The sequence below is a fragment of the Lineus longissimus genome, chromosome 1 (genome assembly GCF_910592395.1).
Source record: "Lineus longissimus chromosome 1, tnLinLong1.2, whole genome shotgun sequence".
Taxonomy (NCBI): Eukaryota; Metazoa; Nemertea; class Pilidiophora; order Heteronemertea; family Lineidae; genus Lineus; species Lineus longissimus.
The window spans coordinates 9,655,928-9,679,648 of NC_088308.1; the positions used below are offsets into that span (position 1 = coordinate 9,655,928).

At 42.1% G+C, this 23,721-nt stretch overlaps 1 protein-coding gene across 1 annotated transcript in view; it reads left to right on the plus strand.

The window, feature by feature from the left end:
• Positions 1 to 263: 263 nt before the first annotated feature.
• Positions 264 to 23,721, plus strand: part of LOC135499006 (uncharacterized) — a 30,193-nt gene continuing 6,735 nt past the window's right edge. The window contains exons 1-7 of the mRNA XM_064789611.1: positions 264 to 332; positions 4,601 to 4,672; positions 5,720 to 5,935; positions 6,412 to 6,685; positions 7,044 to 7,221; positions 15,039 to 15,192; positions 15,375 to 15,446. Coding sequence (XP_064645681.1) covers positions 272 to 332; positions 4,601 to 4,672; positions 5,720 to 5,935; positions 6,412 to 6,685; positions 7,044 to 7,221; positions 15,039 to 15,192; positions 15,375 to 15,446 — 1,027 coding nt within the window. The 5' untranslated portion in view covers positions 264 to 271. The remainder of the gene's footprint in view (positions 333 to 4,600; positions 4,673 to 5,719; positions 5,936 to 6,411; positions 6,686 to 7,043; positions 7,222 to 15,038; positions 15,193 to 15,374; positions 15,447 to 23,721) is intronic.

The following is a 23,721-nucleotide window of genomic DNA, read 5'->3' on the forward strand; positions in this document are numbered from 1 at the left end:
ATGGAAACTAGGCCTATACTTATGTAGAATATAGGAGGTGACTGGGCAGCCGACGGCTGGGTATAAATATTGCCCTTAATAATGTCAATGGTCCTTTAAATATAAATCATGGACAGCAAATATTATTTTACTCTTAGTTTTTAATAAACAGAGGTCGATGAATATGTTGTTGATTTTAACAAGACGAGGGGGCGCAAATTTAATTGAAATATGATGTTTATAATCAGTAGAAACTTGAGTATTCGTCACACTGTTCTTGGAGCTCGTGAAGATGACCTCGCTAGTCCTTGTCAAGTTGCTTTTGCTGGTGATTGCCTTTCTCTGTGCCGAAGGTAAGTTATGATACATGTAGATTACGTTGACTATACGGTAGTGATTCAAACTTTGCGCTGCACGACGAGTATGTTGTTCCCCTCAAGTAAACGATCTTATTCAAAGTGATAATGGTAAATAGCCATGCCGATCCACCGTCGTTGCGCTTTTATCCAAGGAGGAGACTATAGGACTGATATAATATATTCACCGCCGATAAGTCAGCATGTAGATAGTGAGTCGGCCTTGACGCAAGGGCCCAACGCGCCGCGTAGCGGCAAAAAAGCGAAGCTGGCGAAACATTTATAACGGGTCACCGTCACTTATTATTGGACTTATAGCGCATTTACGGGGTTGCAACTATTTTGCTTTATAGTGTCACCAGGAAAGAAAAGCATGCGACCTAACGCCGATCTATTTGTATAAAGTGATAATTTGAAGGTATATAGTAGGAAATATCAATAAAATAATCATTCCATGTCGTCTTTTGAGGGCATTTTTGATTGTAAAAAATATATGTGTACGTCACCGTAGTCTCTGCAATGATAATTTTATCAGAGCAGTCTCGCGCAAGTAGAAGTTCTTTACCTATTAGTTCTTCACTTATTAGTCTCAACGTCTGGCGCAAAGCCAGACGTTTTCCATTACGATTTCACTACGATGTTTGACAAGAAGGAGCAGTGCGCGAGATATGCTAATGAGCAGACTTCCCTCGCTTGAGTTTCTGAAGAATGTTCCATATCGCGCTAAGCTCATCACTGCTGATTATGACAGGCGTGCAACGGTAGGTATTTGCTCCCCAACTTCCACCCTAATACGGTACAATAAGTTACCATTTGATGGGAATGGGACAATGCCCTCACTGTGTATGGAGTCATAGGGATAAGAAGACATTATTCATTAGTGTTGGTACAAGTGATTTTGCCCAAAAAGCATGTGCATTCAAAAAACAAAATATGCAAGGTATCACGTACATGACCATGACGACGTGCAGAAAGTGCACTGGCCAGTGCATACCCTATGGCTATGTACTAGTAAACATGGTAAACATGAACAACATCATTATTCATCGGCAGTTCATTTTACTTCGAGCTTTTCCTGAAACATAATAGCCATGATGATTAGGCCTACTATGTACCATGACATGACCAATAACAGCACTAGATCATGTAGATGTCAACAAGTTCACATGAACCGTATAATCCCGCATGGCGCATGTGGGGCATGCGTCTAAACCAAAGCCCCAAAATCACTTGTTTTGGTCTATTTCACTTGTGTTTCCCCCCGTCTCCCAGTCCATAATACATTTACAGTTTACAATCCCCGATCATGGCCCAACGAAAGGTCATCGGTTGACTAAAGGAACACAACTGTTCAATGGATTTATAGTTGAATGCGATCAAACTACGTCTTTTCAATCGTGGATTGTGAATTTAACCCCATGGGCCTAGGGAAGGCCCTATAACAATACTTTCGACACAGTTATTATCTCCGCTGCCTCCACCATGTTACACGCAGTGCTCACTGCTGATTTTAAAAAATGCACCACCTAGTCAAAACAGGACATATGTTCTTCTAGGAATAGATCTCTTTCCAATATTTCGTCATTCCACTATCGTCATCACCTCATGATACTTTCATTGACATTACAGGCACACATCCACAGAGCACTCTTCAAATCATCTACACAGTGGTTATCCAACTAGGATTATAAAGGTAATTTCTAAGCCCCGCACAGTGGGTTTCACTCTTGATAAATGGGCACTATTGCTAGCAGCTAGGTAGGCAAGATAAAGTTAGACGAAGTAGCCGATAGGGGTCTCTCACCCCTCAAAGTCCGTCACAACTATTCAAGCTTGTACAAGGAATACATGCAGCGCTGACTCTCACAAGACCCAATGGGAATGTCGCACAGTCATCTGTCAAAAACAAGACCTATGTTGTAGTATGATCTCTTGCCAATATTTAATAATTGCACTATCGTCATCACCTCATCATACTTCATTGACATTGCAGGCACACATTGACATAGACCACTGTTGCAATGAACGACACAGTCGCTATCCAAGTAGCATTATAGAGGTAATTATCATTATCATACCTCATTAGCATGTGAACCAATCGCGTCGCGTCCTTTGCGATCACGGCAAAGCCTTATGGAATCATGTCTTTCACCGTTGAATAATTTTTCATATTCCATGCCTACAACTTCAATTTCTTCATATTCCATGGCTAGAAGTTCAATACTAATATAATATCCAAGATAAAGTTACAAGAAGTAGTCAATAGGGGTCTCTCACCTCTCACTGTATGTCCACACTATTCACGCTTGTACGAGGAATACATTCAATGCTGAATCTAACAACACCCAGTGCCCTTACTCTGTATATTATAGTCACTGGAAGATGGCCCATTTCACTCCTTGCTTCTACTTCACCTATAGTCTCATTGCATACGCCTCAGTTCTATGATATCACATTCACTTTCAGCTGTCATGCAACGCAACAACTGTGCTATCTGCCATCGCACATCAACGAAGAAGTGCAGCCGCCCACATTCCACCTCACATCTGTCCGACCAGCTGCAATCCTCGAGGACGCCCCACTGTACCACGATTTCACTACGATGTTTGACAAGAAGGAGCAGTGCGCGAGATAGGCTAATGAGCAGACTTCCCTCGCTTGAGTTTCGGAAGAATGTTCCATATCGCGCTAAGCTGACCACTGCTGACCATGACAGGCGTGCATTGGACTGGTACAGGTTGGAACTGAACATTGAATATGCTGGTGGTGACGCTTTCTGATGAGAAGTTGGTCGTGACTGATGCAGTATTGTTGGACTTGTCCACAGCATCGTTCAATCATTGCTGTCTGAGCTGCCTTGATTCTGTACTTACCCAAATACTAAGACCAAATGCCTGTTGACTGTGCTTTAAGAGAGACTGGCGCCATGCCTAGAGATATGACTGACCCCTATTGGCAAATTTGTATGACTTTATCTTGCCTACCTAGCTGCTGCCTATAGTCTCCCTTTAACTGCGGAACACTTCAAAGTCGATAAAATGCCATGTTCCACCTTTTAATGTGTTCAGACCGCCATTTTCAAAATAATCAAGTCAGGACACTGCCTTCTAGTCTCATAATAAATTTTGCTTTCCTCAATAATAACATTTCTTCTTCTTCAATGCTTTCATCATTCCAAACTTCTCCTCCTCTGACTTTTACAGGGGTACAGTCATGGCAATCAAAACCCAAATACTGAGACCAAATGCCTGTTGACTGTGCTTTAAGAGAGACTGGCGCCATGCCTAGTCTCTCTTAAAGCACAGTCAACAGACACCAACCCCCTCAGACTCAGAAACCACAAACGCCCAACCCTTCCTGCTACCTTAATACTTCTGGATTATTTTGCACTGAATGGGTAATCTCTAAAATATCTAGTGTACGCGTTACAGCGATATGCTTCAAATAGTAAATGCATGAATTACACAGTATTGTCGTTAATGCCTACTTGGGCACAACGTTGGATGTTCATGCATAGGACGAAGTGTCGCTTCCGCAAGTGTCAAAATCCGCATCTTAGCTCCATTCAATGATTAGGTGCAATATCATTATTATAATAGATAATGTCGGAGGGGTAACTCGACTATCTTACAGAACTTGACACGCGTCTGATTGATTAAGGGTTAACAAAGGTAACACCGTTTTGGCTAGAACTTGAAATCAAAAAGCAATTATGACTTCTTCAAAATGATCGTGAATGCCCAGTTACAACCTGGTAGGCTGTTCCCTAGAAAACAAAGAACAGGTGGCAATACACAGTGGGGACGGGGTCCGTTTTTCGCCCGTTGATTTTCTCCAGCCTTAGAAAGCTCCAGACCGCAGGTCGGGACCTTTCGGGCAACTCAAATCAATTCGTGCAATCTGGCGACTCAGATCACACTGCACTAGAGCAGTATTCTTATTATCACATGCCAAGACGTCATCGAGGTTTTCCGAAAACCCGTCTCAAAATCAAATCTGAGATAGATTGTGGAAGAAAATCATACTAAACCCTGGATCGTTTGATGATCTTTCGGTTGAACACCATAACCGACTTCAGACTTGGCAAAACAACTTTATTCGATTGTTTCTGTGCGTTGTCAAGCGTGCCACCCAGCCGTGGTTGTCTTAGGCCCCCGGAAACCCACTTAACCTGCGGTCTCGTGGGTTTCCGGGCCAAAGACAACCACTTATGTGATATTTCCATTAAAAAAACTCACTCGTTTGGTTTTATATATTCATTTCAGGCCTACGGCGCAATGAACGAGGGGATAATGATGATCGCCGAGAACTCGATGAATTCAGTGGCAAAATCCCAGGTAAATTCAATCTGAATCGCATTTGCGGAAAATGCAAGACTGCGGTTGTTTATACCAGCGTAACACTGAATATTAATCAAGTCATCTTGATTGTATACTAAAAGTTAGTAGCGAAATTGAGAAAGGTGTTCTGATTGATGATAAAGACGTATCTTTGTACACACAGTACATGTATGTGTTGTTTGAAATGGTTCGTTAGTCAACACACTCGGGGAGCAACATGGCGTTATTTCTCGACAGAACTGTCATTTCTGTGAGTCTCGTTCCATTGCTTATATATGTATTCTATTCGTAATGTTATACCCGGATTGTTAGAAGGGCGCAAGAGGGCGGGACTATACTGTGTCAGGTTTCTATGAAATTTGGTTGGTTATTGGTCTTACCCTTAAAACCAAACGGGATCATTTCATTTAAATAACCATGGTCACGAGATATTTTTTTGTATGCATCTGTGTATAAGTTGACGTAGCGCATTGAATTTGGACATTTTTCGCACTGTATATGGTTTGGTTCTCTCCCACTCTCGATTAGAAGTTCGGGCTATAACTTTTTTTGTGCCCATCTACTAATGTCCCAACAACAAATGAGGAATATTCAGAAACAAAATATGGATTGCGCAGCATACCTTTCAAATGAACATCGGACTTCAGTGAAGACATTTTTGAAATTTCAGTCTGAACTGAGAATGCTGAACGAGTAGAATCCTGTTTGGTTTTCTGCCAAGCATCAATAAAAGCCTAACCTTAAGAAATCCGACCAGTTGCTCGCCATCCAGAGCCCAAAACGTTGCGGACATGGCGTTTGCGAATGGACTGAAATTATTACCTTGATATAAAGGTTCACTGCATGGGGTTAGCACCCACCGATATTCTTAAAGTTTGAAGGTACACCAAGCCACGGATGATCCTCCGTCTGTGTAGGTTCAGCCTGTGCCTCCCCATCGTGGCCTTTCAGTTAGGTATTTTTTCCTTGACGAAGACGATAAAGTCCCTTTGCCTGCGACGGACACATCACATCACACCACACCCTTCCCTCATGTCATTGTAGAAATACCACTGATTCCAACTGACGATGCCGGTGAAAGGCCTTTGAGCAAGAGATCCGTGACTATTTTTGACCGGCCCGGCCATGCCTCGGAGACGCATGCCTGCACCACTGTCACCGCGGTCCCAGAAGATCTCCGGAACCCTGAGATAATGTTTCCAAACGGTCTTGATGTCTTCTACCAGAAATATACTCACGCGTATGGAATCCCTATCATTGGTAAGGTTACTCTCCATGACAAGATCCAAATTCACCTATAATAAAAATGGAAACCAGTGCATTTCAGACTATTGCACACAAAGCAGACCGTACGCGTCCCGCCGTAATTCTTCTCTATACACGCTCCGTTCATTTTACATTTTATCAACATGATCAATGCGGCGCAGCGTTCTGTTGCTTTTCTTGTAACTGGAATGGCTCCAATTAAGTCAAGGTCATTAACTTATTTTGATTTACCGGGCCGTGGTGATCATTCACTAGCTAGGGACTTCTTGTTCATTTGACGTTTCACGGGGCTACCTTTCGAAAGGAACATTCGGCGCATATTCACGAGAGTTCCCATAAAGCCTTATCGCTACTGGCATCAGTAAACTGTTTCGTCGGGGTCAGTTCTTGGTGTGACAGATACATGTATTTCATAAGTGACTTATAAGTTCATTAAAGACTTGAATATCCATTAACCATCTTTTTTTCAGGGTCTGAGAATGTGACCGATTCTGCGTTACGTCGGGCGTGCTACCTGGTTCGATTCTTGTTTGCCGATAGACCCGATGTCCGAGAGATGTTTTATAAGAAGTATGGTCGATTCGGTCTCATGGCTCATAATGAAATGACCTCAGACATCCCAGAACATAAACACCTGACACCCCATAGTTTATGGGATTGGAGAGCCCGAGGCCTTGGGCCAACACTCGCTTGGCCAATCGTTACTGGGGGTGAGGAAAATACCGTATGCTTGAAGGCAGACAGGTGAGCTGTGTGACCTACATCAGTTCAAATATTTTTCCTAAAAGTGGGCGGAAAACCCCATCTCCTTCCTTGCCACGCCTCAGTAATTGTATACTGCTATTGAAGGGCGTGGCCATGAAAAAGCCAGTGTTAGACGAACAGTAAACAAATCTAAAAGTAAATTTTCTTTAAATTGCACTAGGAATCAAACAGATCGAGATAAAAGCGAACACTGACTTGATCAGATGCTCTCAGTCATGCAATTAGAACGTGATAACCTAATATTTCAGATTGTTCTAAGTCGAGGACTAATTTGAAAGAAACTTGGCCAGTATTAATTTGTAAATCTCTTTGATGATTCACATTGTTACTTGCAAAGGTACCCCACTCAGGACATTCCTCTTCACGAGTTAGCCCACGGGGTAGCTAAACTTGGTGCCCGTTATGTTATTCCTGACTTCGATGAGCGACTGGATGCGTTATATGCGGCAGCCAAGGCCAGTGGAGAGTGGGGCCCGACATACATGTACGCCATGAAAAACAGCGCAGAATATTGGGTAAGCACTAAAGCAAGGATTCCTTAACGGCGAGTTGTAGCCATTTCGGGCGACTTCCCGCTCGAATTGCGAACTCATTGTTGAAACAAGGACAGATGTGCGAGTTTTTTTGCGAAAAGCTATTTTTAGGCATGGTGAGGGTTATAGCGAGAGCCAAGACAACGCGGTACGTTCGAATCGGTGAGCGTTCAGTCAAAATAACTCGATTTGGGGAGACACGTCTTTCTGGATATTTGTCTGACTGGTCGTATTGAGTGTATATGCATTTTGTACAAAATTCGAACTTCGGAAATCGCGGAACGAAGCCAAGTTTGATTCAAATTTTGTCGGATAATTAAGAAAAAAGTCTGTCTGTAAAGTACTTTATCCAAATTGGGCTTGAAAACGTAAATCTTGGTTTCCGTGGATTCATCCGCCTTGCATTCCCTAACCGTAGTTCCGAAGAAATGTTGGATTTCCTGTTTCCTATTATATCTGGCAGTGAACTAGCACCTGTATGAGCTGGAACATGTAATGCAGAGTTTCTGAAACCGTGTGCAGTGTTCAATAGATGTGGGGTCAAAAGACGGGCAACTTCACTTCCACATTGGGTATTCAGGAAAGGAGAGTCCGGGGCCTTTGGCAGGCGTGCTCTCCTCTTTTTGTAGCCTACGCGTATGTAATCTACTCTTAGTCTATCCCTTTTGAGGATGAGTAACTATAGGGCTCCATTTTGCACTTCAGTTCTTGTGCTTTTAGTCTGGTTGGCTAAGTAATTTTCGCATTATGCACCAAGTGCACGTTTTTTTTGTGTTTTATGTTAACTTGTGTAACTGATTTTTGTGTAAATTTTAGGTTGGTACCGTCTATGACTAGGCATTTTTATCCAACTGTTCTTGTGTTCATAGATGTCATAGGGCTAAATTTTGCCTCACCTGAAAGTTGGACTACTCACTAGTTTCATTTAGTCATTGCACCTGTTCGGAATGTAAAATGTGTCTTTGGAGCATTATGTGCGATGCCAGAACTGCATACTAGGATGCTTCGTGTCAAGGTGACCAAGTGCGCTGCACTTTTCTCTTGGTTATATTTGTATTAGAGAAGTGTTTTTGACAGCATTTCACTTGCGGAGTTGCAGTACGATTTTGTGTTATTAAGACAATAGTAATTTTCTTGACTAGTTTTCATTATGATTCATGTTTGTTCATACTGTTTTGATGTGGACAGTCACAGGTTTTTGCCAGCGATTGGCAAAGGTTTACATATTGCAACGGTAGCTTGTTAACTGTTGGGGTTTTTCTTATGATGTTGTCAGTGGAGTTCTATTCCTAACCTACATTGTACATGTACCTTTTCCCTTCATTTATAATTGGTTATAGCTGATCTCTGTTTGAATGTACAGCAGCTTAAGCACCTGCTGGGGTGAATGGCTTGTGAATCTCTGTGTGAATGTGTGTGTGATTTGTAATGAGATCTGGTTTAATTTGAGATTTTTGGGTATGGTTTTCCATCTTGTCACCATACATGTATGGAGTTTTGTCATTCTAGTGATTATGATACTTTCTTTTTTGGGGTATTGATGGGGTTGGTGCGGTTGCCGTGCTGGGACAGGCGTGTGGGATTGTTACTCACATAGTCGGTCCTGTCATTGCACCCATGCTGCTCCATCTATGCCATCACTTGGGACTCCTCTTGATTATTGGAACTCTACCTGACGATAATTTGGGTGTTTTGGTGTTGTGAGGGAAAGGTTTGGATGTTTCATCCATCATCCTCACTCATTTTTTTGTCACGTTTTGTGACTGGCGACCTTCATGTATATTATTTTCTGTATTTTGATAGGGTTTTTTGTATTTTGAATGTTTTGGCGTATGGCGGGAGCTATCATACGCTCGGGAGGGGGGTGATGTATGGTATCACCTTGTATGATCCCCTTCCCGCGCAATCCCGGAGACACCGGACGATAGCGCCGCCACGGCCAGATGCCGAACTTCGCTGTAATGGCTTGACGCAAGGGCCCAACGCGCCGCGTAGCGGCAAAAAAGCGAAGCTGGCGAAACATTTATAACGGGTCACCGTCACTTATTATTGGACTTATAGCGCATTTACGGGGTTGCAACTATTTTGCTTTATAGTGTCACCAGGAAAGAAAAGCATGCGACCTAACGCCGATCTATTTGTATAAAGTGATAATTTGAAGGTATATAGTAGGAAATATCAATAAAATAATCATTCCATGTCGTCTTTTGAGGGCATTTTTGATTGTAAAAAATATATGTGTACGTCACCGTAGTCTCTGCAATGATAATTTTATCAGAGCAGTCTCGCGCAAGTAGAAGTTCTTTACCTATTAGTTCTTCACTTATTAGTCTCAACGTCTGGCGCAAAGCCAGACGTTTTCCATTACGATTTCACTACGATGTTTGACAAGAAGGAGCAGTGCGCGAGATATGCTAATGAGCAGACTTCCCCCGCTTGAGTTTCTGAAGAATGTTCCATATCGCGCTAAGCTCATCACTACTGATTATGACAGGCGTGCAACGGTAGGTATCTGCTCCCCAACTTCCACCCTAATACGGTACAATAAGTTACCATTTGATGGGAATGGGACAATGCCCTCACTGTGTATGGAGTCATAGGGATAAGAAGACATTATTCATTAGTGTTGGTACAAGTGATTTTGCCCAAAAAGCATGCGCATTCAAAAAACAAAATATGCAAGGTTACGGTATCACGTACATGACCATGACGACGTGCAGAAAGTGCACTGGCCAGTGCATACCCTATGGCTATGTACTAGTAAACATGGTAAACATGAACAACATCATTATTCATCGGCAGTTCATTTTACTCCGAGCTTTTCCTGAAACATATAGCCATGATGATTAGGCCTACCATGTACCAAGACATGACCAATAACAGCACTAGATCATGTAGAGGTCAACAAGTTCACATGAACCGTATAATCCCGCATGGCGCATGTGGGGCATGCGTCTAAACCAAAGCCCCAAAATCACTTGTTTTGGTCTATTTCACTTGTGTTTCCCCCGTCTCCCAGTCCATAATACATTTACAGTTTACAATCCCCGATCATGGCCCAACAAAAGGTCATCGGTTGACTAAAGGAACACAACTGTTCAATGGATTTATAGTTGAATGCGATCAAACTACGTCTTTTCAATCGTGGATTGTAAATTTAACCCCATGGGCCTAGGGAAGGCCCTATAACAATACTTTCGACACAGTTATTATCTCCGCTGCCTCCACCATGTTACACGCAGTGCTCACTGCTGATTTTAAAAAAATGCACCACCTAGTCAAAACAGGACATATGTTCTTCTAGGAATAGATCTCTTTCCAATATTTCGTCATTCCACTATCGTCATCACCTCATGATACTTTCATTGACATTACAGGCACACATCCACAGAGCACTCTTCAAATCATCTACACAGTGGTTATCCAACTAGGATTATAAAGGTAATTTCTAAGCCCCGCACAGTGGGTTTCACTCTTGATAAAGGGGCACTATTGCTAGCAGCTAGGTAGGCAAGATAAAGTTAGACGAAGTAGCCGATAGGGGTCTCTCACCCCTCAAAGTCCGTCACAACTATTCAAGCTTGTACAAGGAATACATGCAGCGCTGACTCTAACAAGACCCAATGGGAATGTCGCACAGTCATCTGTCAAAAACAAGACCTATGTTGTAGTATGATCTCTTGCCAATATTTAATAATTGCACTATCGTCATCACCTCATCATACTTCATTGACATTGCAGGCACACATTGACATAGACCACTGTTGCAATGAACGACACAGTCGCTATCCAAGTAGCATTATAGAGGTAATTATCATTATCATACCTCATTAGCATGTGAACCAATCGCGTCGCGTCCTTTGCGATCACGGCAAAGCGTCATGGAATAATGTCTTTCACCGTTGAATAATTTTTCATATTCCATGCCTACAACTTCAATTTCTTCATATTCCATGGCTAGAAGTTCACTACTAATATAATATCCAAGATAAAGTTACAAGAAGTAGTCAATAGGGGTCTCTCACCTCTCACTGTATGTCCACACTATTCACGCTTGTACGAGGAATACATTCAATGCTGAATCTAACAACACCCAGCGCCCTTACTCTGTATATTATAGTCACTGGAAGATGGCCCATTTCACTCCTTGCTTCTACTTCACCTATAGTCTCATTGCATACGCCTCAGTTCTATGATATCACATTCACTTTCAGCTGTCATGCAACGCAACAACTGTGCTATCTGCCATCGCACATCAACGAAGAAGTGCAGCCGCCCACATTCCACCTCACATCTGTCCGACCAGCTGCAATCCTCGAGGACGCCCCACTGTACCACGATTTCACTACGATGTTTGACAAGAAGGAGCAGTGCGCGAGATAGGCTAATGAGCAGACTTCCCTCGCTTGAGTTTCGGAAGAATGTTCCATATCGCGCTAAGCTGACCACTGCTGACCATGACAGGCGTGCATTGGACTGGTACAGGTTGGAACTGAACATTGAATATGCTGGTGGTGACGCTTTCTGATGAGAAGTTGGTCGTGACTGATGCAGTATTGTTGGACTTGTCCACAGCATCGTTCAATCATTGCTCTCTGAGCTGCCTTGATTCTGTACTTACCCAAATACTAAGACCAAATGCCTGTTGACTGTGCTTTAAGAGAGACTGGCGCCATGCCTAGAGATATGACTGACCCCTATTGGCAAATTTGTATGACTTTATCTTGCCTACCAAGCTGCTGCCTATAGTCTCCCTTTAACTGCGGAACACTTCAAAGTCGATAAAATGCCATGTTCCACCTTTTAATGTGTTCAGGCCGCCATTTTCAAAATAATCAAGTCAGGACACTGCCTTCTAGTCTCATAATAAATTTTGCTTTCCTCAATAATAACATTTCTTCTTCTTCAATGCTTTCATCATTCCAAACTTCTCCTCCTCTGACTTTTACAGGGGTACAGTCATGGCAATCAAAACCCAAATACTGAGACCAAATGCCTGTTGACTGTGCTTTAAGAGAGACTGGCGCCATGCCTAGTCTCTCTTAAAGCACAGTCAACAGACACCAACCCCCTCAGACTCAGAAACCACAAACGCCCAACCCTTCCTGCTACCTTAATACTTCTGGATGTACACACGTTCGAGTTGATGAGAAACATGGAATAAAAGTGATAGCCAACATCATATCTGAGTCTGATTTATCCCTCCACGTTTAACGGCAGATATCATTCAGAAAACATCAGGGTTCCTCGCGGCGTGACTGCGGCAGAGTTTGCAAGAGCTCACAACATCCCTGCAACAACTATGCGCCGATGGCTTAACGAGGAATATCTCCGAGATAGACATCGGGTAGCCACGACAAGGCAGAGCCACATGCAGAGACAAAGAGAGAGAGGGATTGGTGAGTGTTACCTTCGATGAAAATGCCAAAACTAGTCTCTCATAGAGGAGTGTGGTTATGTAAAATTTAGAATTCGGAAGCATTAGTTTTTTTTGGAAAATTAGTACTATTTATTCTTTCAGCGTATTGGCCCGAGGTGGACAGACACGTACGAGAGTGGGCAGAGACTAGGCGGGAGCAGGGAGTACCCGTTTCCGGTGAAGACTTGATGGAGAAGGGACAACGGTTTTTCAATCAATGGTGGGCAGAGCTTCCAGCAGCGCGGCAGCAAGAGTACCGGGATAGTAGGCCTCAACTGGTTGAGTTCAGAGCAAGCAAAGGATGGCTGAGCGGATTTTTAACAAGAAATGGCTTTAGCTTCAGGAAGCAATGCAAAGATTCGCAAACAATACCAGAAAACGCTGGGTAACTTGTGGCGAATTTTAGGGATGACGTAGCTCAGAATGTTGAGGAAAATGGAATCAACCTAATCGTGAACATGGATGAAACTTTTGCACTTTGGGATATGGCACCCCAGTACACGTACGATGTCAAGGGCAGGAAGCAAATTGACGTGCGAACTTCTCGCGGCAATTCTAAATTAGGTTGCACCGTAACACTTGGAATTACATTCGATGGCAGAAAAATGACAGCAAGTGTCATTTTTAAGGGTCTCGTCGCAGATGGCGACGAAATTCAACATTTGAGGGAAAACGCTCCTGAAAATGTACAAGTTAGCGGATCTGAAACGGGCTGGGCGAGTTAACAGACTATTCTTTCTTGGGTCAACGTATGCCTTCTTCCTTTTGTAGGTGACGCCTTCCCATTTCTCTTGATATGGGACATGTTCCCCGCTCACCGAAATGCACAAATCCGTCAGGAAATTGAAGATGCCCCCGGTTTCATTGAGATGATACCGGGGAGGTGCACACCTTTAGTGCAACCACTGGACAAGACGATTATCAGATCTCCGCAAAAGGTGAAAAGCGTGGAAGATTGAGCATAACGATGAGCGAGGGAATTCCCCTCCCATAACAAGGGGTGAAGTGTTTAGTTTGATTGGCGAATCTTGGGCCCGGATAACCGCCGAGGCAATTCACACCGCCTGGCGAGCATGTGGCCTGCTTCAGGCTGATGAACCCGTCCCTGAACATGTAGACCAGGACATTGTACACTTTGATGACCATGATGACGAGGACAATGATCTGTATTTTCTCGACGACGAAGAGCTGTAATACCCATTCTTTCGAATAAAGAGCGCCTTGTTATGAACTACTCGTTCGTTTCCATTGAACTTGTAGGCCTAGAGGTTCATGTCACAGTGTGCCTCATAGCGTATTAACCTGGAATGTAAACGGCCCTGAACATGTGTTATTATTGATTTTCCATATTGCCGGTTTCGCGCCACGACCGCTTATCGCAAACTTTACAGTATAGGCGTTCACTGGATTGGAATGTGTGTGTCGGCCGCGTGATCAGTTGTTGCACTGTCCAGTTTTGTGTTTTTCCGGTCTTAGACAAAAATCAAAACATTTCGAAAATGAGCAGACTAAACTACACTTTTTTCGCATTTTTCTCGAACATTGGCTATGGGGCAGCACAAGAAAAAAACACAGTATTTTTGAATTTACCGATAAGAACATTTTGAAAAATCGCGGTTTTTAGTGATTTCGGCGTCTGGTTTGAAAATTTTAGTTTGAGGTGGCCTCATGTGCTCGGAGCCAATCGTGCGCTAATTACTGACTTGTACTCAGTAAATAAATGAGACGAGTTTGTGTGGAAAGAGGAGATCACGGCCTTTCCAGTGGTGTACAGCACCAATTGGTCATTCTTTGAAAAGCGCCTTCAAAACGCATTTTGAAATGGGTGTCATAATTTGTAATTGAGAGAACATTCTGACGTCACGCACTTTTTGGAAAACTGTTGAGAGTAACCATACACAGTTACAAGTCTCATTGATGTGTAAAACGTTCAATAGCCACCGTGCTGAAATCTACTCAATATTTTTATGTTAATTGAGCCTGACTGTGCACAAATTGTTCATATGGTCTGTGTGTCCGATCCATCTTCAAGATATACAACTTTAAAAAGACCAACAGTTTTTTTCTTTTGAATAACCCGATATAACGCGCCTCTTTCCCCGGACAAATCTGGGTGTTCAGTGAAGACTTAGTTTTGTCTTCAGCTGGAGATTAGGTTCAGACCACAGGCTTTACTTGACCCAGGAACAAACCTTCAACAGATAGTGAAAACAAGGATATGTCCTCTATTTACAAGAAGTCTTCAAGAAAGCTTCACCTTAAAGAAGAATTAAAAACATCTTAACGACTTCCTTTTATTATTCAATAGGAAATAGCGACATTATCGCCGCTATTTTTCATATAAATGAACATTTCTATAATTTTCCATTCGCAACTACAGGCAGAAGCAGCGCAGAGTTTCTTTGATGATAATTCGGACTCGAAATTATCCAACAGGGCAGAACTGGAGGAGAAGGATATTGGGATTTTCAAGCTTCTCAAGGAGATCTGGCCGTGTAACAACAAGTACCTCAAAAGATGCTACAGTTCAAGAGGTAGGAACCTTTCGCCGCGCAGTTGGTTTTTTAATGTGGCCATCTGGGCGACCATATTTAATTTCTTTTCCGTCAAAGCCTGCCCAGGGAACCGGTCATGTAGTAAGAAGTACCAGCCACGTTAAACACTTTTTATGATTCGTCTTGTCCCGTGAGTTATCTTGCCATGTTTCTCGTTCTAGAACTTGAAGATGCACAAGAGTTGAAGATGAACTGCAAGGGAATGAAGAGTGTGGCATTTACTGTTTCAGAAGGTAAGTCATTGGTGGCTTTGTGTAATCAAAACAGCTAAAATTCATTAGACGTCATTATGTAATACCAGCAATTGCAAGCTTAGCACACCCCGTTTTGAATAGAGGTCAACTCAATCATTCCTATGGTTTGAGATGGGAGAGGTGTGAATTAACCGGCCAATTAAGTCTCCTGTACGTCGATGCATGGCACACAATAAAACATAGGCTTTTTGATAAAATAGGGTCAAATAAATCATCGAAAATTTACGATAACTTCACAAATGATTGTCACAAGTATTTACTTATTGACAGTTCGCTAAATTTTGATTCATTCTAATTGAAAAGTAGTATTTTTCGCGTATTTGTGGGGAAAAAAATTGAAAATCACCCAGTTTCCCCCCCCCCCCTATGGCAATAAGTTTTTTTTTCAACTATAGCTGAAATCTTCGGAATATAATACCAAGAGTACTATCAACCAGGTCTGAAATGGGGAATTTATATTAAATGACTCGTTTCAGGGCTAGCACAGCTAGAAAAGCCCCCGGTCCGGTTTGATTCGTAATTTTGCCACCAGGTGGCTACTGAAACCGAAAACAGAACAAGTGCTATATCTCCTGAAGTGAGGGCTCAATCATCACCAACTTTTATAATACATGTAGGTACATGTAATGACGATACATGACATATCACACGGGTTTTTGATTTGACCTACTTTTCGAGGTCACAGAAGTCAAAAAGTGTAAATTGGCCGATGGCGGCATGTTTCGTATTTTAGTAGAGCTATTGACTTGAAACTTAGTACATATGTAGACCTTGCACTAAATTTCCTTCCTGTTCGATTCCTGGTTTGGCAACTGTCAACAACGTCGTCTCGTTGTTAGAATAGAATGGAATAGAATAGAAGTTCCTATAAAGTATCTATATCATAATACTATAAGGCGGCTCGCTAAAGCGCCATTTGGGGGTCGTGTTTCGTCTCGAAATTTTGCACGTTTGCAGGTGATATGTTATCCTGATGCAACGTCATGTTTATTTTCGGAAATTTACTTCAGCGGAGCAGTAATGAGGGATTTTTAATCGGACACGGTCAATTCTCCTTATCACTCACGGAAGCCAAGCCATTGCTGTTCAGTTATGCAGGGGATTAATGAATCACCTGCACTCCCTGTGGGGTGACTAACACTACCTGTTGAACGGCTGGCTGTAGGGGGATGATTGGAACAGCCTGTACACGTGTTGACCTGCTGAACCAAGGTTAATGTTATTTTCAATCCACGATTGTAGGTCACCTGATCTTCGAGATTTCGCGGGAAAGAAATTGTAAACAAACGCATGTGTGCAGTTCAAATGTAAACAAAAATGTATTTTGATACTTTTGGTTGCTGGACTTGGGTTTTCCCGCAGTAAGGAGCTGGGGTCAAATTGATGGTCTATCGTATATTGGTACTGTATTAGCCAGAGCTAGCCCTTGATTATGAAGGGATTTTCAAATTAAGGTTACAATGGTATGTTTATGTGCTCACCACAGCTTTCAAAACTTGATGTATCGGAAGAGGCACTCTGAACTTGGCATGGCCTTATCAAGGAGCTGCTCACGGTGCTGAACTTCTAGCTTGCCTGTCGACTAAGTGCCTTGCCCGAGATCATGCTACATGTAGGAGGAGCACGCATTTTAAAGTTTTAGTAGTGATAGTGCAATTGGTCCGAGCCATTTGGAGGCCGACATGTGAAGGCCTATCTGGGTTCTCCTTCATCTCCGTAAAAAAGGGGCATATTGCTGACTAAGGAACGAGGTATATTCACATTGCCTCATCATCTCATTCGGACCAATTGATTTACTTTTATATGCACGCATACAGCACGCCACAGGGTCCGAGTCTGTGGACAAATGGTTGGTTTAATTTGTCTCTTCGATATTGCTCCTTTGATATTGCATTATATTTTCATTGCAATTCAATCTATTCAAGGTATAGCCCATTTGAACCTGCCTGCGCCACGGGTACAATGCTAGTATATTGATAATCTAAATAGTACAAAGTTCTGTATGATGTATCAAGTAATAGCATCCATGTTGATATGCTAATCAGATGAATACATTAGGTTAGATACATTACTTAACACGAGATGTCTCTGTTGTAGCATAACATAATAATAAGGTATTCTGTTACATCTCCCTCCTTGGAAATGGGATGATTGACTTGAAGTTGATTATCCTATAGCTAAGTACAATTATCAATATAAAAGTATAAAAAGCAAAGTTTCACACAGTTGGGTGATCAGTCCAGATCTGCTGAATGCTTGGTCGTAACAACAATTGTAGTATATAACAGTATATGAAATAGTATTCTGGCATAACTCTGAAGAAGATAATATACCAGCAAAATAAAGTGGCCATTTGGCATCATCATGTATAAATTGCATGGAATTACATATTATGCAAATAAGAAAACAGTTTAATTCTATCTTACACCGTTAATTGAATGAATGATTATATATATAATTGTTTCATTACTAAAGTCTAAAATTGTCTAAAACATTGTCTCTGATTGAGAATGTCTCTGATTGTTCTCAATTTGATCTTACAATTTAATTATCATATCTGCTTGGTTTGCGAATTGAACGACCAGATCTAGTCTGATAGACCTTATCACCACTACCAGTATCAGTGCTTTCAGCAGTGTTCTTAGGCTGAGTTGGAGGTGTGATATCACCCGGATACTCATTGGTTTCAATGTCAAAGTTCTCAGGTTCACTTAATTGTTCATCTGTGAATCGCTCATTGGTTGCACGCAAATATTTTCTGTTGCGGCGGTATGTACCCTTATCAGTTTTCACAGTATATGAACGTGGTTCTGACAGTTTCTCAGTTACATAACCAGGGTTCCAGACTCCTGACTTGGGGTCTTGGACGCGAATATTTTGTCCGGTTTGTAGCTCAGGAAACGGTTCTGCTCTGGCTCTTTGGTCGTAGTAGTGTTTCTGTAGATCCTGTCGGTGCTGTAAAGCCTCCTTAGTACTGTCATTATCAGTAGGTCTACACTGATGGAGTGATCTCTTCATCGGCAATGTCGTTCTCGGCTCCCAGCTCATGAGTAGTTTCGCAGGACTAGCGATGTTACTCGAGACGGGTGTTGTTCTATAGTTCAGTAAGGCGATATTAGCGTCTTCACCTGCATCTAGTGCTTTAAGGATGAGTTTTTTCACAGTCTGTACACACTTTTCTACCATGCCGTTGCTCTGGGCATAGTGAGGACTGCTTGTTGTGTGTTTTATTCCGTAAGAAGCGCAGAATGATTTGAATGCGTAGCTATCATATTGTGGACCATTGTCAGACACAAGTTCTTCTGGTATTCCGTATTCGCAAATTACAGACTTGGTAAATGCGATTACTGTCTCTGAACTAAGTGACTTTCCTAGTCGTCTTACCACTGGAAACTTGGAATAGTAGTCCACGTATAGCAAGTAATGCACTTGATTGTGCTCAAACAAATCTGAAGCAAGCCTCTGCCAGGGATATTGTGCGATACTATGCGGTTTCAATGGCTCACGTTGTTGCTTGTTCTGATGCGCTTGGCAAATGCTACACTGTGACACTAGTTGCTTGATTTCATTTGTCAGTCCGGGCCAAAACACTGATTGTTTCGCGCGGAGAATGCATTTTTCAATGCCTTGATGTCCTTGGTGGACTGCTTTCAGAATGTCCTTTCGGAGAGAGTTCGGTATAATGATTCGATCGCATTTGAATAGAAGTCCGTCTTCAACACTAACATCTTCACGATAGTTGAAATAGTCAATTGCCTCTGCTGGGCAACCATCTCTGGTTTCAGGCCATCCTTCTACAACAAGGGCTTTCAGGATTTGAAGGTTGTTGTCAGATTTAGTATGGTGGCGAATTTTTTCTAGATTGTCAGTGTCTGTCGCATTATGGTTTCGCGTAATGAGATTAACCGGTATATCGGGAATTTCCTTGAAATCTGGCGAATTCAACTCACGGTTTGGATCAACCCTTGATAGGGGGTCAGCGATCACGTTTTTCTTTCCAGGAAGATATTCAACTGCTACGTCATACTTTGACATGCGCAAAAGTAACCGTTGTAGTCGTGGACTACATTTCGATATCGGCTTCTTTGCAGCGGCAACGATTGGCTTATGGTCCGTTTGGACGATTTCATGTTTGCCGTACACATAATGGTTGAATCTTTCTAAAGACCACACTACTCCGAGTAGTTCTCGTTCGATGTTACTGTAATTTTGTTCAGTCTCTGAAAGTGTCCTGGACGCATAACATACAGGCTTTTCATCCTGCATCAACACAGCACCTAGCCCACGGAGTGATGCGTCTGTTTGCAGCACACTTGGCTTCTTTGGATCGAAGTATGCTAAAGCATCAGCAGAAATGATGATGCCCTTGAGTTTATCAAAGGCGGCTTGATGCTCAGGGTTCCATTGCCAGCTGATTTCTTTCTTAGTCAAATCGCGAAGTGGAGCAGCAATGGTTGCGATACTAGCATTGAAACGATTTAGGTAGTTTACTAGACCTAAGTATGATTGTAGGTCTTGTATGCATGTTGGCGGCGACATTTCGGTGATTGCACGGACTTTCGCTGGATCAGGCTTCATACCAGTAGCTGTCCACTGGTGACCGAAGAATTTGGTCTCTGGAATCTTGAATTGCAGTTTATCCAGATTGAATTTGACATTGTTCTCTCTGGCACATTCTAACAGTTCAATGAAGTTGTTATCATGTCCCTTTTCACCAGCTCCGAACACAAAGATATCGTCGGCGATACCTGTTACGCCCGCTAAGTCAGCAAAGGTCTCATCCGTTTTCCTCTGAAAAATGTCTTGGCTTAGAATGAGGCCAAAAGGAAGGCGTTTATAGCGATAGCGACCAAAAGGTGTGCTGAAAGTAGTCAGCAGCGATGATTGCTCGTCCAATCGTACCATCCAATACCCTGAACGGGCATCAACGACTGAGAAATGGGTGTCACCGGCAAGTTTAGGTGCTATGTCGTCTATCGTACGAGTGTAGTAATGTTCACGCTTGATTGCTTCATTAAGATCGCGCGGATCAAGGCAGATTCGTAGGCCTTTTCCGTGACCTTTGTCGACGATGACAAATGAGTTGACCCATTCGGTCGGTTCCTCTACCTTTGCTAGTATGTCGAGAGATTCCATTCTCTCCAGCTCAGATTTGAATCCATCTTGAAGATGAATTCCAACAGCGCGTGGCGGGTGTATGGTTGGTGTAGCACTGTCCTTTAGTTCGATATGATAAGGTTCACCAGGAAATGAACCGATCCCGGTGAATACATCTTTGTAGTCAGTTACAACAGATTCCTTTGTGAGTGGTTTGTGATGTTTCGGTTTGATTTCGCAAGTGACACGTATAAGGTCAAGGGTCTGGCAAGCCTTGAGACCGATTATAGTCCCACCTGAATCAGTTACATCAAAGATGATAGGTTCCTTCTTGCCATTGTGTCTCAGGTAAAGCGTACATGAACCATGATTTGCGATTTCTGTGCCTCCATAAGCAACAAGTTTTGCGGTTGGCGGAGTCAGGTTATGATCTGGCGGGAATAGTCTGCGATACTCTGACTTTGGTATCACATTGGTTGCAGCACCAGTATCGAGCTTACACTGAATGAATGCATACTGTTTGTGGTATGGCTTTGTAGTGACTGCGAATTTTCGGATTATCTCGGATGCTGAATGAACACTATCCACTGGTTTTTTTATCGGACTGGGTTTCGATTGATCCTACAAAAAGATCATTGAAAGAATCAGTGGTTTCATCCGTATCTAACTCATGAACTTTATTGCGGTGACGCCTTGGGTTTTGTTTCGATTTGTGAGGGTTTGACGCTGAGTGACACACAGATGTCCGATTTTTGAACATTTGGCACATTGAGAGTTACGCGCTGGGCATTGACTTCGACTTTCATGGCGCTGATTACCACAAAAGTAACACATCTGGCCCCGTCCGGCTGGTTTCCTGAATCCTTCAGATTTTCTTGAATCGTGGTTTTTCGTGTCCTTCTGGAAGAATTTGCCGTGACTATGAGATTTGTGTCCTCCTTTGCGAAAAGCATGGACTTTCTTGGTTGGGTCCATTTCTTTAGATTTCAGTTTGGTTGCTTCTGCAACACGCGCATATTCGATGGCTAGATTCAATGTGAGAGTATTTCCTTTCTCGATGCATTTTGATCGAATCTTTTCCTCACGGACACCGAATACGATGGAATCTCTTAGCATTTCTGCCTTTGTGTCTCCCGTATAACCACAGTCTGCAACAAGCAGCCTGAGTTCCGTCAGAAACTCCTCGAATGGACGATCATTCTGAATAGTTCGGCGGAGTTTGAATCTATGAACTAGGTAATTGGCATGTGGGTTAACGAATTCTTCGAACTTTTTCCAGTAGTTCTCTAAAAGTTTCTGTTCATCGGCGGTTAACCCCCATGAATTGAACAAATCAAGTCCTCTATCTCCTGCCCAGATCAGAAGATACTTGCACTTAACCGCTTCTGCAGTGTCTTGTAAAGGACCGTCGAAGATCATTTGGCATTTTTGACGCCATTTCCGATACCTCGAATAAAGTTCAGGCCCACAATCCCAGTCAATAGTCGGACCTTGATTGAGGTTGGCTAAGGCAACAGCCATTGTTCATGCACTCCACACTAGTTAAGCACAGAGAAATACACAGGAAAATGTACACGATACGCCCCTTAGTGCATTTTGTACACAGATCCGCCCCTTAGTGCATTTGTACATACTATATACAGGGATGCTGGGGATGCAGAATCCTCTCAGGATAGCGAAAGTTTGTGGCACAAAAGTTCCTAGATTACCTGCAGACTTGGATTCTTTCTGCACTCTGACACCATGTCAACAACGTCGTCTCGTTGTTAGAATAGAATGGAATAGAATAGAAGTTCCTATAAAGTATATATTGATAATCTAAATAGTACAAAGTTCTGTATGATGTATCAAGTAATAGCATCCATGTCGATATGCTAATCAGATGAATACATTAGGTTAGATACATTACTTAACACGAGATGTCTCTGTTGTAGCATAACATAATAATAAGGTATTCTGTTACAGCAACCAGGTGGCTAGAATCAAAGCAGATAGATTTATGATCGAAAGATATAATTCTGTTATAAGAATAAAGAAACCTAGCATCTGTAATAGCTCAATATATCATGTCATCAATCATGTTTCTTTATTCTTATACCAGAATTATATTATTTGATCATAAATCTATCCGATTTAGATACAATGTTAACTTTTTATGTACCAACAATGATACATTTGAGGTTTCATACTAGTTTATCTAACATTATTTCGAAATGAAACATTTTTTTATATTATGATACATGACCCATTACTGAAACTACTGTTTTTAATTGCGCAAGACAAGACAAGACCGTCAGTCAGTTCAGAATATCACAAGCTGTTTTCTTAAGCGTAGTTTCTTGTTATCAGCCTCTTGAGCAAACCTGGAACGTTGCTCAAGAGGCTGATGACAAGAAACTACGCATTTCACTGCTGTTGCCGACGCATGTGTATATGGCAAGCCGTTCGTCCAATAATTAAGAAAACCTAGTTTTTTTGAAAAAAACATGGTTTTCTTCTTAAAAAACATAGTTTTCTTCAAGAAAACATAGTTTTTTTCAATGAAACTAAGTTTTTTAACAAGAAAACATGGTTTTCTTGAAGAAAACTATGTTTTATTGAAGAAAACCAAGTTTTCTTCCATGAAACTAGGTTTTTTAAAAAATAACCTATTCTTTTTGCATAAAGTGTAGGTTCCATGATTTCTCTTCAAAACCAAGTTTTGAAAAAAGAAAAAAAAAATGTTTTTATCCAGCCATTTGACTAATAATTAAAACAACCATGTTTTTATCATAAAAACCTGGTTTTCTTCCAAAAGAACCTAGTTTCGTTGAAGAAAACAAAGAAAACCATGTTTTTTTTACAAGAAAACGTAGTTTCGAAAGAAGAAAACCTGGTTTCGAAACAACCCAGTCTTTTTACCCCGTCCCCTCAGCACGCGCGTGACCTTTGGGGCGAGATTGGCGATCCACCGTAGTTTACCCGGGTTGTGCGGCCTTTGGTACGTAAATGCGTAGCCCGGGTTGCTAACCCGGGTAAGCAAAATCCAACCTCTCCCCTGCCATGCTCAGGCCAAACAGGGACGAGGTAAAAAGACTAGGTTATGAAAAATAACCTGGTCTTTTTCATTAAAAACTTGGTTTTGAAAAAGAATTGCATATAACGTAGTTTTCTTCAA